The sequence below is a fragment of the Theropithecus gelada genome, chromosome 13 (assembly GCF_003255815.1).
Source record: "Theropithecus gelada isolate Dixy chromosome 13, Tgel_1.0, whole genome shotgun sequence".
Classification (NCBI taxonomy): Eukaryota; Metazoa; Chordata; class Mammalia; order Primates; family Cercopithecidae; genus Theropithecus; species Theropithecus gelada.
In genome coordinates this window covers 66473259-66489715 of record NC_037681.1, presented here as the reverse complement: position 1 = coordinate 66489715, position 16457 = coordinate 66473259, and the positions used below count along the sequence as shown (strand labels likewise).

At 42.1% G+C, this 16457-nt stretch overlaps 1 protein-coding gene and 1 pseudogene across 1 annotated transcript in view; one reads left to right on the top strand and one right to left on the bottom strand.

Annotated features, from left to right (window-relative positions):
- PRKCE (protein kinase C epsilon) overlaps positions 1-16457 on the bottom strand; it is a 544098-nt gene that overhangs the window by 179638 nt on the left and 348003 nt on the right. Inside the window, exons 7-10 of the mRNA XM_025354242.1 lie at positions 14839-14981; positions 11735-11831; positions 8725-8921; positions 5260-5433 (exon numbers count right to left, since the gene is read on the bottom strand). Of these exons, the coding sequence (XP_025210027.1) occupies positions 5260-5433; positions 8725-8921; positions 11735-11831; positions 14839-14981 (611 nt within the window). The remainder of the gene's footprint in view (positions 1-5259; positions 5434-8724; positions 8922-11734; positions 11832-14838; positions 14982-16457) is intronic.
- LOC112604801 lies at positions 11994-12415 on the top strand (annotated as a pseudogene).

The following is a 16457-nucleotide window of genomic DNA, read 5'->3' as shown; positions in this document are numbered from 1 at the left end:
TTTTTTTTTTTTGGTTTAGTGTTTCTGTTCTTTAGAGTTGAGTTCCTTGAAATGACACTTTCGCTCCTAAGTTGTTAATGCTCCTTTTCTCACTTCTCCCAGTGCTCACACAGATGATTCAAACGCAAATCACACAGATGATCTGAAGAATGTCTCCTGCTGCTTTTCCAGGATTTTTCCATGCTGCATTTTCCCTAGGGCAGCGAGGGAGATTGGCTGAGGGAGATTCTCTAGTTCACCCTTTGTTTCCTTCGCAGCAAAGCCCTCCAGAATTTGGCTTCCCAGGCCTGGCAGGAAATGCCAAAGGGTGGGGGATGGGTAGAATTGTGTACAGATGAAATTTTTAAAGAGGAAAAATCATGAAATTATTCAAGACAGGTTTTATGGGATCCTGTTGGAGAGAACGGTTTCAACAATGGGGGTCATAAATACAAATGCACAGACTCTAAAAATCTGGGAATTTCATTTCCTGTAACTTCAAAAAAAAAAAAAAGCAAAAACAAAACTACCTCTCAGTGATTCTCCTATCCCTTGTAGTCAATGCCTGAATGGGAACCTGGGAACTGGGAGAGGCAATTCCAAGAGTCACTTCCCGGCCTAAACCCTGACCAAGTCCCTAAGTTTTAGAGCCTAGCAGTCCAATAAGGAGGGCGTCTGATCTTGTAGATGCAGGAATCTGTCTCCTTATTTTCCAAATACCCTCCCCTTCTCCTCTTCCTTCTTTGCTCTGATTCAGCCATTATCATTTCCTTGGAAGAAGTAGGAGATAGAATTAGTTGGGAGTTCAAGAATTGGAAAAATAATACAAATGAGGTTTGGAAATAATTTCTAGGTTTCAGCAGCCATGTCTTTGCCCCTACCCTCTTGCAAATGCTACCCATGCTTCCAGGTCCAGGGTAGGTTCTACCTCCATCAGGAAGCCTTCCTGACTGACTCCTTGTATGTCTATCTCTCCACTAGACAGTAATTGGCACGAGTTCAGAGTTGGTATTTTTTAGCTTTGTAGCCCTAGAATCTAACACAGTGTCTAGCACATAGATGCTTAACAATAAATACTTACCAATAAAGACTTGTAATTGAAACAATTACAGGCCATAATTTTTTTAAAGCAAGAAACAACTGTGGGTGTATAAGAAATTTTTTTTCTCATATGCAAGAAAATATTAAACACCACTGACAATGTCACCCACTTAAAAGTTATCTGGAATTTTTAAATATAACAATTTTGGTCTTTCGTTCACATCAACAGATACAGTTCTTTGTGGCTATGCCAATTTTGGTAAGCACCCTACCTTTATAAAATAAGAATTATGTCCAGGGTTTTTTAGTTGTAAGAGGGAGGACCTGGGAGAATGTGGCTACTTGATCTTAACTGGAATTGGAAGTCCTTTATTCCTCTTTCTGTACCTTATGTTTTGACAGTGAATTAAATCAAGTTTTGTAGAATTACCTACATGGTTCAGGTTACTCTTGCATTCCAAAGACACACTGGTTTGAATTTGACTGAAATTAAAACCATTGGCTTAATTTGTTGTTCTGTCTGCTTTTTCTTACTAGCCCTGGAGAGCTGGAGCCATTTTATTTGCTTTTGCCTTTCTAGATCCCAAGGAGAGGGATGGGGCACATGAGCCAAGGGTAGGCGGGTTCAGTACAGAAAAGCCCAAATCCCTATTTAGCAGTAAGTTGGCCCTTCAGTGGGCTGCACTGACCAGACCCAAACCTGACTATGTCATCATGACTGATGCCAAGGGGTTCGCACGACCATTGCCATTGGACACTCCCTCTTCAGCAGTAAGTTGGCCCTTCAGTGGGCTGCACTGACCAGACCTGAACCTGACTATGTCATCATGACTGATGTCAATGGGTTTGCATGACCATTGCCATTGGTTGCCATATTAGATATGGTATCACCACTTTACACACTTCTAAGTCTTTCCAGGCAACTTGTGTATAGTGTGCAGCCTGAAGCTATGTGTAATCTGTCAGAAGAAGTTCTCAAAGTAATGTTTCCAAAAGGACCATTTTTTTCCGATACATTGAAAAATAAAGGCTCACCTAAAAATAATTAAACTCGACTTAACATTGTTGCTGTTCTGTGTATCATAATTAAACAAGTATGAAAGAAATCTTAATAGGATTGCAATCGGGTCTTTGTGTTCCTGAATGGTGTATTAGAGTCTTAGTGGAAACCAGGTTTAAGGTGGCTCAGAGGAACTGTCCTTTGTTTTCAGGAAAAGTGAAACTCAAGCAAGACTGAATTCTATGGCTACCAAACCCAGCTGCTATTCCCAAATCCTGTCCAAATCCTCTCCACCTTTCAAAGCCTGGCTTGATCGCACTTCTTCCACTAGATCCTAGGGAAGACCCCATCCTCTGAGCCTTCTTGGTTTGAATACTCCCATCTAGAACATAACTATTCAATGCTGTTTGCTACTCCCTCTTAGCTTGTGGAAGTTAGAATAACCTCCCACTCTGTTATCACTGAATGCTTCCACTTGAGAACTATCTTCCTTTATGTTAATAACCCCCAGCATCTACCTCAGCGTCAGGTCTCTTTAAAACCATGACAAACTATTGGTTTGTCATAGGGAAAGTCACATTTTAAAAAAGTTAAGTTGAAAGTTTATAAGCTGATTCTTCATCAGGTTCCTTTCATAAGTAAGTTAAGATCCTTCCATGAGGTTAAAATATGATTCACGTTAGAAAAATTCAGTGAATATGCATCTGTTACATAAAGCAAAGTATTCTATGAAATTGAGCTGGCATGAGAGAGTTGGTGCAAAGCTGCTCCTGTGACTGTGGCTGCCTGACAGTGGCCCAAGAAAAGATAGTAAATATCTCAACTACAGCGGAAGCTCCTTCTCTGCCCATCCTCACCCTACAGCCATCCATGACAACATCCATGTTAGTTTGATCATTGTTCTGCCATAAAAGAAATCCCTGGTGTCATTTAACACCACTTTGTGCTCCAAAAGCTGCTATGTGATGAGGAATCCTTAGCCTTGATACTCTCCAATGCACAAAGGAGAACACTGCTGACACTGAATACATCCATTCCCACTCCCTCAGTCATTCACCAAGCTGACCTTCATCTGTGGCTTCCCATGATACACCAGGTAGAGGGGCTCCATAGAGCCCTCACAACTAAACTGGACCCCTCCTAGCATGTTGGGCCTCTTGACAATGTGTGTAAAGAAAATGTGCCAGAGTGGCTCCCTGCCTAGAAAGCCACTTCAGACAGTGAGAGAAAGGGCTACCTGCTGGGGACAGGGGAAGTGGGAGGGTTCCTCTGACAGAAGGGACCCATGCTGGGTCGGGCACAAGAAAGCAGCAATGTGAATCAGAGCAAGGCCCCACTACCTTGGGAGTCCCAGAGACTAGATGAGATGCCAGGTCTGACTCTGCCAAGATGGAATGCCTGTGAGCAAAATAGTTTTACTTCTCTGAAACCCAATTTTCTCACTGGTACCAAAAGGAAAGAAAAGAAAAAAAAAAAAAAGGAAAGGAAAAGAGAGAGAGAGAAAGAAAGATAAGGTGACTTTGAAAAAATCTTCCAAGTCTTTAATTCTGTTAGTGGGTACCTGTCAAGTGTGAGGCCCTGTGATAGGCACCATGGAAAATACAAAATATGACACATTTGTCATGAATCTAAAATTATGCTCTAGTGGAAAAAAGAAGAAAAGTTAACTCTATCACTGAGTCTCTATTATATAGGATTCTGTACACACATAAACCCATAAATATTAGGCATTACACAACACACATCAAAAATGAGAATAGCTAGTAATTCTTGTTCAGAAAAAGGGATAGATTCTTATTAAATAGGGGTCTCATGTGAAAGTTCCATAGACAAAGAAATATATGTCCTTCCTAAGATAAGCAGAATGATTTCCAGATTTTCAGATGATATTTCTTATTCTCCTGAGAGATCAGAAGGATAGGAAACCTTCCACTGGATCAGGGTTCCTCAGTATGGAATGGGCATTGTGTGTGTGTGGGTGCATGTGTATGTGTGTGTAAGACAGAGATGGGGACCCTGGAATCAAATAAGTTAGGAAAAGTAGATTAAACAAGGTAATTTTGTTTTCATTGCAGGTCTCCTCAAGGATGCTAATAAACAAATGTGTGTTGAGACTAAGAGAGGTTATGTCTGCAGTGACTCCAACTATGGGTCACAGAGTCCTTTGTTCTTACAGCTGCTCAAGTGATTGGGGTTCTGAGAAATCCTCTTTGGGAAACAGTGTACCAAAGATAATGTAAACTCCATGAGGTCAGAGACTAGTCTAGTTCACCACTGTATCTCCAGCACCTGGCATGGCATCAGATACACGGGAAGGATTTAATGAAATACAATTTTTAAAAAGTTTGCCAAATGACTCAATGAATAACTGTTGAATTTTAAGTGGAAAACCTGGCATTCGCATTGACATGGAGATGAGAATACACCCAGAAGTAGGGTATCACCTCCCCATGATGTCACCCTCAGGGTCTGGGCTCCACATAAGCCATGGCTAGGAGTTTCAGGTGATGTCTATCTTTGCCTTCTCAAAAAGCAAACTACTACAAACATCCATAATGATCCTAAAAGACTCCTCCCAACCCCTCAAAAAGGGTAACAAAATTAGAGCTTCATGAAGAACATTGTCGTTTCTTTACTAAAAACAGGTAACAAATCAGTTAATGATACTCAAGTCAGACTCTACCATGGAGTTATGGATGATCTTTGTTTCTTTACTGCCACCTTCTGGTTCCCAGACACCTATGTGGTAAATTAAAAATGCTGCCTTATATTTGTGTTTCACTATGAAATTTTAAGCATTTGTTCACATCCTTTACTTCAGATGACATTACACAGATTAGAAGAGATTAAGGTGGCCTTTACTCTTTTTCATATGACATGAAAATAACTTACAAGTTAAGTGAGTTGATCAGTGATAGAAAGTTAGGAGCAGAGCAAGGACTAACCGCACTTGGTTTTTCCAATGAGCAAACAGTGAGTTTAGCCATTTGGCTTTGTCCAGCTCTAGCTGCAAAGAATTCTACAGCTCTCTCATCCCTTCACAAGCACAACCTTGAATGGAAAATCCAGTGCCCTAAAAAAGAAGATGCTGTTCAAATATATCCTGATCTTTTCAAGGGTAAAACCCATCCCACTTTACAAAGTCTTTGAGAGAACAATGTAAAGGGTCTAAAATCGGTATTTTATCTGATAGTCAAGATGCCCCAACATGGCGGCCAGCCAGCTTCTTCCTAACATACCTTGGTCTGGAAGCAGCAGTAGAGTTGGGTAAGGTAAGGGTGTTTCCGTGCCAGAGCCAAAATCCTCTTCTCTGTCATTGTGCAGTCCACGTCATCATCCTGAAGGATGACGTCCTTCTTTAAGACCTTCACAGCATATACTTCATCTTTGCCCTTGAGTTCTGCCAACATGACCTGCAATCAATCAATTGCCTCCATCAATCTATGCATGCATGGAATAAAAAGAAGAAACATAAGCTAATACCAAATACTTTAAAAACTAATTATGTTTTTTCTTTGATTTTAAATATTATTTTTATTTATTTATTTATTTATTTTGACACGGAGTCTTGCTGTGTCACCCGGACTGGGTGCAGTGGCACGATCTCGGCTCACTGCAAGCTCTGCCTCCTGGGTTCACGACATTCTCCTGCCTCAGCCTCCCAAGTAGCTGGGACTACAGGTGCCTGCCACCACGCTCAGCTAATTTTTTTGTATTTTTAGTAGACGGGGTTTCACCGTGTTAGCCAGGATGGTCTCGACCTCCTGACCTCGTGATCCACCCACCTCGGCCTCCCAAAGTGCCGGGATTACAGGCATGTGTAATTTTAAATATTATAACAAGCCAGGTGTGGTGGCATGCACCCAAGATACTTGGGAGGCTGAGGTAGGAGGATAATTTGAGCCCAGGAGTTACAGATCAGCATGGGCAACACAGCAAGACCCCCTCTCAAGATGTATATGTAATGTTTAAGAAAACTTCCTATTCCACAGTTACTACAATTTTACCATTACTACATTCTAATAGTTACTACAATTTATTTATTTTTAATCTCTGGCACAGTGCCCAGGCATAGAAAAGAGAAGTTCAATGCACATCTGTTGAATGGTTATTCATATGTTTATATGTGTTTGTCATACTTACAATTACAGTACATCAAATATTTTTACAGTTACAGTAAAATATTGTAACAATTTTTTTTTTTTTTTTTTTTGAGACGGAGTCTCGCTCTGTAGCCCAGGCTGGAGTGCAGTGGCCGGATCTCAGCTCACTGCAAGCTCCGCCTCCCGGGTTTACTCCATTCTCCTGCCTCAGCCTCCCGAGTAGCTGGGACTACAGGCGCCCGCCACCTCATCCGGCTAGTTTTTTATGTATTTTTAGTAGAGACGGGGTTTCACCGTGTTCGCCAGGATGGTCTCGATCTCCTGACCTTGTGATCCGCCCGTCTCGGCCTCCCAAAGTGCTGGGATTACAGGCTTGAGCCACCGCGCCCGGCCAGTTGTAACTATTTTTAACTGAACTTTATCTTACAGACATTCTCCACGTGGTCTCCATCATTATCACGGTTGCTTATATTCAATTCAAGTAAACATAATTTATTTAACCATTTCCCTCAAATTAGACACTTAAGTTATATCTAATCATTAAGTATTATGTAAATTGCATTGAGTATTTTTGTACACAATTAAAACAATTCCTCTTGGATTACATTTGTAAGATGGAAACTCTCATAAGTAGATAAAGGGTTAAGCATTTTGCACATTTCCTATTTTCAAAAAGGATGTGTGATACAATGTGGCACTAGTAATATAGGAGTGTTGGAGTTTCACGGTGACTTAACAACACTGAGTAGTTTCACTTAAAAAGTCTTTTTGCTCACTTAATAGGTGTGAAATGTTACAGTGATGCTATTTTAACTTAAAATGAAACCTTAAAAATATGTTTTCTGACTGTATTTCTTTTTGTGTAAATTACTCCTGTCTCTTTTGTCTTATTATGCTGCTATCATATTAATTTCTTACAAATTTATACACATATGATATATAAAGATACTAACCCTTTACTTTCTGTAAAAGTTTTTCTAAGCCTGTTTTATGATTTTCTGTTATTTTATTCTATTGAAAAGAATCATGTATCTTTATGTAGTTGAATCTGTCCTTGTTTGCCTTTATAGTTTCTTTTATAACTTTGAAGCTGGAAACGTGATTCCTATTCAAGAGAGCTAATTAACAGTTCTATTTTCTTAAAGTGTTCCTATCATTTGATATTTTTGCACTCATTTACCTATAAACGTCACAAGCCTTTCTCTTCTTAAATAAGTAACTCCTAAGTACAGTATTCCAATGTAAGTCATCAAAGCTAAAAAGCAGCCATCAGAAACTTAATGAGGGAATTCATGATGTTAACCTGAAGACTTTCTGTCGCCCACATATTTTACAGACTCTTTAAAACTGGCTCAAACTTTGGCTGTGATTTTTCCTAAGAGATAACCTAAATGCTCCAAAGTCATCTAAGTTCCCATCCTGCCTACACTATATGAAAACCTAGAATCTTGGAGTCTTGCTCAAAATTAGACTGCATCCTGCTTACGCCCCAGAATTATGCCTAACCAGAGGACCTCTTCTTATTTAGCCAGTCTCTAAAGAATGTAATTGCTGCAGCTTTTGCCATTTAAGTAAACCCCAGTTACCTTCCTACCAGAGTGATATCAGGGTGAGATAGGGGCAGGTGAGACAGCTGGGAACCAGGTGGGATGGACCAGCTGATTGACAGGCTGCTGCTTTCAAGAGTCCAGGACATGCCAGGGCATGTGATCCCAGGAGCTTCCTGGTCCCCAGAGCAGGACCTCCCAGAACCTCTCAGGAGGCCCCAGAAAGGTGACTCCCAGGCTCAGCTCTGAATAGAGCCAGGGAACAATCACAGATCTCAGGTGAAATGCAAACAGCTTCCTCTGCTTCCTGCCCCTTCATCTTCTTTCTAAAATGAACAGGGGTTAATTTTTTCATTTCACCTAGCCATCAGTATGGTGGCTGACCACCTTTATGCTTTATTGAGCATACTAAAGGCCACACCCCACACCACTGCATTCATCTCAGTAGGGAACAGGATATGGAGAATGGCACCAAGGACAGAGGACCCTGATCCAAGGCATGAGATGATTATTCCCATTCTCTTGCCACATATAGAGGATAAACAAAACATTTACTACATGCCAGAAAGATCAGTTAAATAAAATTTACCTTCCAAAGTAATGCATGCTAAATTTGCTTTGAACCCTAGGTTTACTGAGGGCAGGAATTCATTCTCAAAGTCTTCATAATGAATTAAAAACAGAATTTCAGCTGGATCTCTGAAGCAGGGAAGACATGTATTGATACTATTACTAACTTGGAACACTGAGCATTTAAAACTTTCCAAAGTGCTTTCTCATTTACCATCTCACTTGATTCCTGTCCCCATTCAACAAATGAGAAAAACTGAATTCCAAAGAGATTAAATCACTACGTGAAAGTCTCATATAGCCAATTAATAGTAGAACCAGGGTTCCTATCTGCTTGGCCTCAGGTCATTTGCACTTACAAGGAAGGAAAGAAAACCTAACAAGATCAGTCTGAAAAGTTCCTCTCTCAATCTTAGATCAAACAGATGAAACAACGCTAAGGAGTAGAACAAAACCAGCAGTTCCACCCATGTGTGCCACAGACCTTGCCAAAGCTGCCTTTGCCCAACACCTTGATGAAGTTGAACTCATCCAGGCCCAGGCGCTTGGCCTGGCCTTGCCGGACTTCGCCGTTCTCCCCAGGGCTCAGCTGGCCATCAGGAGATGATGCCGACCGGTGCTCCTCCCCTCGGTTGTCAAATGACAAGGCTTTCCGAATGTTGTTCTCAAGTTCTTTTATTTCTAGGGCCAAGGGGAACAAGAAATTGCATTAGTGCACACCTCATAAGCTGTTCCATTAGGACTCAACACTCAGACTTTCCCCTGTAAGCTCTCAGTCCTCTTTCTGGTTCTTCCTAACAACAGATCCAGTGTGGCATCCCTTTGTATGTTCCTTCATCTGTTCACCATATTCTCGTTGGCACCCAATGCGCAGCAGAGCCTAGGTATGCAAAGAGGAGGAGGACACAGTCCCTTCCCTGCCCTTGTAAACTCCAGATTACACTGGACCTGGCCGTCTCTCTGAAAGCCCCCTTTGGCTAGTAGCCTATTCCATTGTTCTAGGTGCAGCACACAAATCTGGGCCCTCTCTAGAATTCTGCAGAGTCACAGGTATCCTTCAAGTTTCCTTTGAAGATGAGAACAACGAATCAGGAACTGTCATCACAGTAATCATTGGTGATATAATTATTTCAATAACCGAGCCATCAGAATGGTGGCTGATCACTGAAGGTGGAAACCTTCACACCTTCTAAAAGCCTTTACTCAGCCTTGTTGCCGGGTTTCTTCTAAATACCCATCTCACACAAGGTTATCTAACAAAACGAGCAATGGGCTTATTATTAACAACAGAATTGCTTTCCCAAGTGACATGTTGCAAACTTATCTCCAATGGGGCGGGAATTTCTCAGTAAAACTTCTCAACTATGAGACAGTCTTGTGCCCTACTCTAGAGCTTGTGACTTGAATTACCTGGGGGAGATAATGCTGGATGATCCTCTGACCTTTTCTATTTGAAGAAGCTTTACTGTTAGCAACTCATTCATCAAGACACGCAGTCTTTTGTGTGGAAATGGGCGTCTTGAGCATAATCCGATTTTAAATGATGCTTGTGAATAACGGATTACAGAAGGCGAACACAGCCTATTAGCCCTTGGGAATCAGAATTAGGCATGAGTGACAGAAAGAGATCTTCAGCTTCTTTTCAGGAGGACAGAGTCCCATAAGGGCTCACTCAAGGAATCCAGAGATCTTTCCTACATCTGGAGTTTGGCTCCTCTGAGATATGTTGGGGAGGGTGAAGTGGGGGAAAGCTGCTAAGTCTGCAGACCCTCCCCTTGCCAATTCAGCAGTTATCTGCCTATCACTTAGCTTGACTAAGTAACTTTTAATCTCACTATAGAGCTAAAAGCCTCAGTTATTAAATGAATTTTGGAAGGCAGAACATAGTTGTTTAGGGACACCAAAGCTTGAAGGAAAAGTTTTTCTATTTATTCTTACAAGGGAAGAAAAATAAACTATGTCTGATTTCTGTTGTGTAATAATGTCACTCAGAGGGACATCTGTGCTCACATCACTACTGGGAAATCCTGGCCCCTGTGTCAAGTGGGATGAGCAGAGGCCCTGGGGAGCACTGCAACCTGCCACTGTACCCATCCAATGACAGAGCTCAGAGCCAGAGAGCATGCGGAGCAGGAGCCAGGCCTAGAAAGCCTGGTCTCTGAACTCTTACTTGGGCTCTCTTTCCCATATGACCCTGTCTCCCTGAAGCTCCCAAAGGGGATCTCAGTCTCAGAAAGGAACACGTGAAAACCCCCAAACTGGTCTGGGAAAATAGCTACAAGTTTTGCAGCCCCAGAGTACTGTCAGGCTGCTTATGAATGCTTCAAATCTCATTTGGAATGAGGTAGAGTGTAAAGACACAGAAAGTTAATTGGAGTAGCATGAAGAGGGACTGAGACCAATTATTTTGTGGCCTCATGGCTGGCGCATGACCCCCAAAGCTCTTTTTATTTACTCCTGGGTAAGAAGGTCTGGGTCATGGTGGTGACCTCCAAGGAAGGTTTGATGGCAGGGTTTCTGAGAGTGAGTCCCTCAGCCAGCATGGGTACAGTCTTGCCCTTACCACTGACTTATCTCCAAACCTTGACAACACTCTGACCTTCCACTTCCCACGCGCTAACCTGGGGGACAGTAATGAAGCACCACCATAGAGTGGGTGTGGGCATAAAATTAGGATAATGAATACAAAAGGGGATATAGAACACCAAGGCACCATTGTCAGGCTGGGTTGGGTATTCCTGTTCTGCAGATGCATATGTCCCTTACCAGTCATATCTGGTAATGGTCACCAGAGTAGGAGGTTTTGCAAGTGTAAGTCCCTCTTCAGCCTCAGCATTCTCAGATGGCTGCAGAATTATTATTGTGCAAATTATGTCCACAGAACTTATTGTCTGAAGCATATTCAGACAGAAGGAGCTATCTGGAGCTATAGAGGGGAATCAGGCCTGGGACTGGCCTCCTTCCCACTTCTTTTCTCAGTCTCTCCTCTAGCTTCATCTTTCTATCCCCATCCACTCAAAGGCCAGGATGGAAGACATCTTCCCTCACCCAGCCCCAAACTCAAGCTGATCTCAGGTTTTGGGTATGACGATGGGGAAAGGAGTGTCAAACTCAACTCAAGGGAGTGGCGCTGACAGGTCGAGGGCCAGGCAAGAGCTTTAAGAGAGGGAGCTGTACCCTTCTCTCTCTAGTACCCTTGGAACCAGGGACAGAGGCAAGGGAAAACAGAGAACCATAACATCATACACTTGCTCTCCTCTCACCCTGACCTGGAAGGAATTTAAAGCCGATATGGCCATGGAATGCCCAGCCCTCAAGAAGGTCTTATAGAATGAAAGAACTATTAAATCAACAGGCAAAGGGTGTGTGAAAACCCGCCAAGGCTGCTAGCTATTTCAGCTAACAAGCTCACTCTTGGTTAAAGAGGCCTCAGAGCTCCTTGGTCCATCCAATGGCAGAACTCAGAGGTCAGGAAGCAAATCTGAGGGTCTCACCCTGGTCACAAGGGGAGGTGGGTGCTGACTTGGATCGATCTTCCTCAGATGGTGAGCTTCCAGAAGCAGGTTGCGGGGACTCGGCACCAGCAATGAGCTAGAGAGGAGAGAAAGCAGGGACAGAGGCATCAGAAGGGAGGGTTGAGAGTTTTCTGATGTCAAAAGCATCAAGATGCCATACAAGAGCCGTGAGAGTTCCCAGAGTAGCGGGAACTCAGTAGATCTCTGTCCTCTTGCAGCCATCACTGAAGTAGACAAAATGAAGTTGGATCTCTCTGTGACTTCTGACCAGAGCAAGAACCACAAAAGGAATTTCAATGCACCTTCCCACATTCACAGAAGGATGATGTCTTCCCCTCGTTCCAAAGAGCTGAGACAGAGGTACAATGTTTGATCCAACCCCATCCAAAAGGATGAAGTACTTCGGGTTGTGCGAGGACACTATAAAGGTCAGCAAATTGGAAAAGTAGTCCAGGTTTACAGGAAGAAATACATCATCTACATTGAATGGGTACAGCAGGAAAAGACTAATGTACAACTATCCATGTAGGCATCTACCCCAGCAAGCTAAAGCTGGACAAAGACTGCAAAGAGATCCTTGAACGGAAAGCCACATCTCACCATGTAGGAAAGGAGAAGGGAAAATACAACGAAAAAACAATTGAGAGGATTCAGGAATAAATCTTACATACATCTTTCATTAAAAACTGCTAAAATGAAAAAAAAAAAAAGAGAGAGAGAGAGAGAGAGAGAGTTCCTAGTACCCAGTGGCACCTGCTGAATTGATATTCTGAAAGCACAGACTCAAGGTTTCATTTGCCAATTAAAGGGAAGAAAACAAGAGACTTCAGTTTGTTCACTTTTTATTCTACCCAAATACAATTGACCTTTCTAAGCAAAGCTCAACCCCATGTCTTCCATAAAGCCCCCCTCCAACTATCCAAGCAATGCAAGTTATCTCACACAAAGCAATGTGATACTTGTCTCTAACACCTGTTTGGCACTTATTTAATTATCTTATTCAGCTTTCTATAGTTAGCACCTTTGTATGTATACTGTGAGGGGTTCTCTGCTTAAGTAGACTATAGGATATTTGAAGGTAAGACTCTGTCTGGTACTTTTAATGCCCCTAGTGACTTATACAAAGTAAGAAACATAATAGATGCTCAATAAATATTTTCAGATATATTGTTATTTGTTGGCAAATTTTAATAGAACACCTCTAGTGAGGTTTGTTCCTTGGCATAGATGCTGGCATATCCCACTTTGAGTCTCCATTAACATCAGTGGCTTAGACTCAAAGATCACAAACACTTCTGCTCCCTTTTAGTACTTACTCTTGGTCTACCCACTGTGCACACACATCCTTTCTGGATGATGGACTAGTTGCAAGGGGCAACACGAGGGCTACCAAAGCACCAGAAAGTCTGATATTCCTGCAAAGAGGCCTTGAAGCTTCAGACCAAGGGGGCTTCTCTCCCATCCTCTCATAGTGACTTCAGTTACAACTTAGTTTTTCCAATTTTTGCATCAGAAGCATCCCAGCAATACAAATATCAGGACTACAGTCCATCAGCCTTCTACCCTGCCCCTTCTTGAATTTCTCCATGTTGGCTTCTTACCTGTTAGTTCTTCCAAATCCAAGACAAGGCAGACAATGTCTCACAGCTGGCATGATAGCCCATGTAAATATAGGGCAAAGAGAGCTGGTACTGAGCTTTCTTTTAAATGTTTCATGACAAAGATTCTGTCTTAATTTACTTCTAGACAAGAATAAAAGCCACGTCTCCTGAAAAGCGCTCTCTCTAGAGCTTTTAAATGTGTCTGCATAACACTGTCATCACAGAGTGTTCGCTCAGCTCGCTTCTTCAGCAGGGCCCTAGCATTCTCGGGTACTGATATTCTGCTTGCCATTCCAGCACCTTGGGTCAACAACTGAAGTCCTATTTCCACCAGTGGGATTTACAAAGCTGAAAAGAGCCACCAAAAGCACAAAGTCTCGGTTATCTCAACCAGGGAGAAGAGAATTTCTTCTGCAACCCTTGCAAAACAGCTCTGCTTATTGAGAAAACAGAGTAGAAGGAGAAGTTTAAGAAAATAAGAACACTTCAACCTTTCCTATACAAGAGAAGCAACATGGAAGAGCCATGGGTAGCTTCTAACATGACAAGATGACCAGGAAATGCAGGAAATGCCTTTAGAAGACATTTCAGGGCAAAATTCAGGGAGACTATTTAGGTGTCAAGATTGCAGAGGTACCTAGAGTCAGACTTGCTTTTCTAGCAGGGGGCTTGAGGATGTTTGCCACTGGGCAATGAGGGCCACTCCCTACTGCACCCTTCACTCAGATTTTCTGCCCCGTTAACAGGGTTCTAATTATCTCATAACTTACTTTTCAAAGACATCTTAAATTTTCTAGGCTAGGAGCCAGGGCTAAAGAAGAGCCTACAAACGAAATGCTACAGATGCCTTTCCCTCTGTTTACATCTGTGGGCCCTGACTTACCAAAATAACATTTTGGCAAATGGATCTCTTCTTACTGATATTTAGAATGTCACAGAGATAGAGACAGTTTTGGTCTCCAAAGAAAGGCCCAGATGTTTCGTGTCGCGAGACATTAACAATATTCCCTGGGCAGCTCAGTGCTGGTACGATCACAAATCATCTTGGCTTCCTCCCTAGAAAAGAATGTGATTCCAGTTCTTCATCCATTTATCTTCATTATAATGATACCAAGGGTGAAGTTCAGACACTAACATTGCTTTCATGCCAGCTCTGGAAGCAGATAAGTCCATTTCCTTGTATAGAGTTGTTAAGCTTTTTCTAGAAGGAATTTCAAATTCCTCATCTCAAAGTTTATGTTTCTCTGGCAAACTAACCCTTGAGGCTTGCTTTGTTTTCACTTCACTTTTGGAGCTGAAGAAGACATTAACGTTACCTGCCTGGCTTCTATCTCTGTTTTTTGCTTGAAACACTTGCAGTTTTGAGTAAAATACCTCAAACCCAGGAATCTTATTACCTCAACTCCAGAGCACCCTCTGGAAGCCAGCACAGAAATGCCAGCCTGAAAAGGGCTCCAGAAACACCGCCAAACAGCCAGTTACCTTTTTCCTCCTCTGGCCGCTGTTGGTGATTTTGTCTGGGGTAACGCCCAGGTCAGCCAGCACTTTGGCGATTCCTCTGGCATCCACTCCACAGTTGGGAGCCACGTTGGTCTCACATCGACGGTGAACATTCATTTTGCAGACTGTAAGGAGACACGGAGAAAAGACAGATAAGTATTCATGGCCTAAGATGTTACTTCTTTCCTTTGAGATTGTATTATATGTTCATGAAGTATTACACGTTCATTTAAGATATAATTTGGAAAATATAGAAAAAATATATATATATATAAATCTTACATCATACAGAACCAAAATCATTCATTAAACTACCTTGCAGAGATAGCCACTGTTTCTAGTACTTCCTTCCAGCCATCCTTTCTATGTATATTAAATATGGATAAGTAAGTAAATCTCACATTTATATTTCTTTCCAGGGAGTGGACACTGACTCTAGAAGAACTTAATTCCTTTCTCTGAAAAAAGCTAATTTGAATTCTGGACCCAAATAGGTCATGTGTATACAGTCTACTCCATTACTTGATTAAAATGTTGGAACATTACTGAGAGAAGAATAACCAGTGGTTGGACTTCTAAGGCCCCTTTCAAATCTACAGTCTGAATTCAATGAATTCCTTTGTGTTTCCCTCTTAACTTAGTTGTCCTTGGTGTAGGACATCAAAGGTGAAAATAACCTGCTCATTTTCAGTCTGGCACTTAAGGAGCTTAGAAGTCAGCAGCACTCCATTCTAACAAGCAAAATGCTGAACGAACTACAAAATCAACAGCTCTTCCGAGATCCACCAAGTGAAGTGAAGTCCTAGAGCAAACTGAAACTGCTGCTCCCAAAATTAGACAGCCAGCCAGGCGAATACAGAGAATCACAACTTACTGAAGCAGAAATCTCTGTAAGAACAATGCTGGGGTAGAAAAACTGTAACTGTAACCGACAAACGGCGGGCTCAGAGCAGACAAACCTGAGAGTCAAAAACTCTAAGGGGGACCCAGTCATTGAGTTGATAGACCTTTGTATGTTCAGTTGAGAGTTGTGCTCTTTAGGAGCTCAACTAGATTCTCATAGTAAATATGGAGAAAATCTCATGATTTCGGTGTGGGGTTGGGGGTGGGGAACATGGGGAGAGAGCTATTTTTTTAAATAGGCCAGAGCACTCTGCTCTTCTTAACGAGGATTTCTCTTAGGAGAAACTATTTTATCAGAGCTTAAACGATTGAGGTTTTATCAGACCCTGACTGATCTGGGGGGAAGGAAATCCCCAACTCCAGCCCACTCTAGCCATCCTGTTCTGTCTAAGGCCAGGGGAGGACTGAACAGCACTTGTGAGGTTCACAGTTCAAAGGCACAAATTCATGAAAAGACCTAATCACAGGTCTATATAATACTTTCCCTCCCTCCACACCTCACTCACATTACTCACAGCCTATTTACTGGCAGTTCCTTTTACCCAATACATAATGTCTGGCAAGCAAAATTGTAAGGCATCCTAAAAGGCAAAACAAACAAACAAAAACAACAACAACAAAGCCCAGTTTGAAGTGACAAGGCAAACATCAGAACTAGACTCAGATATAGCAGGGACACAGGAATTATCAGACTGGGA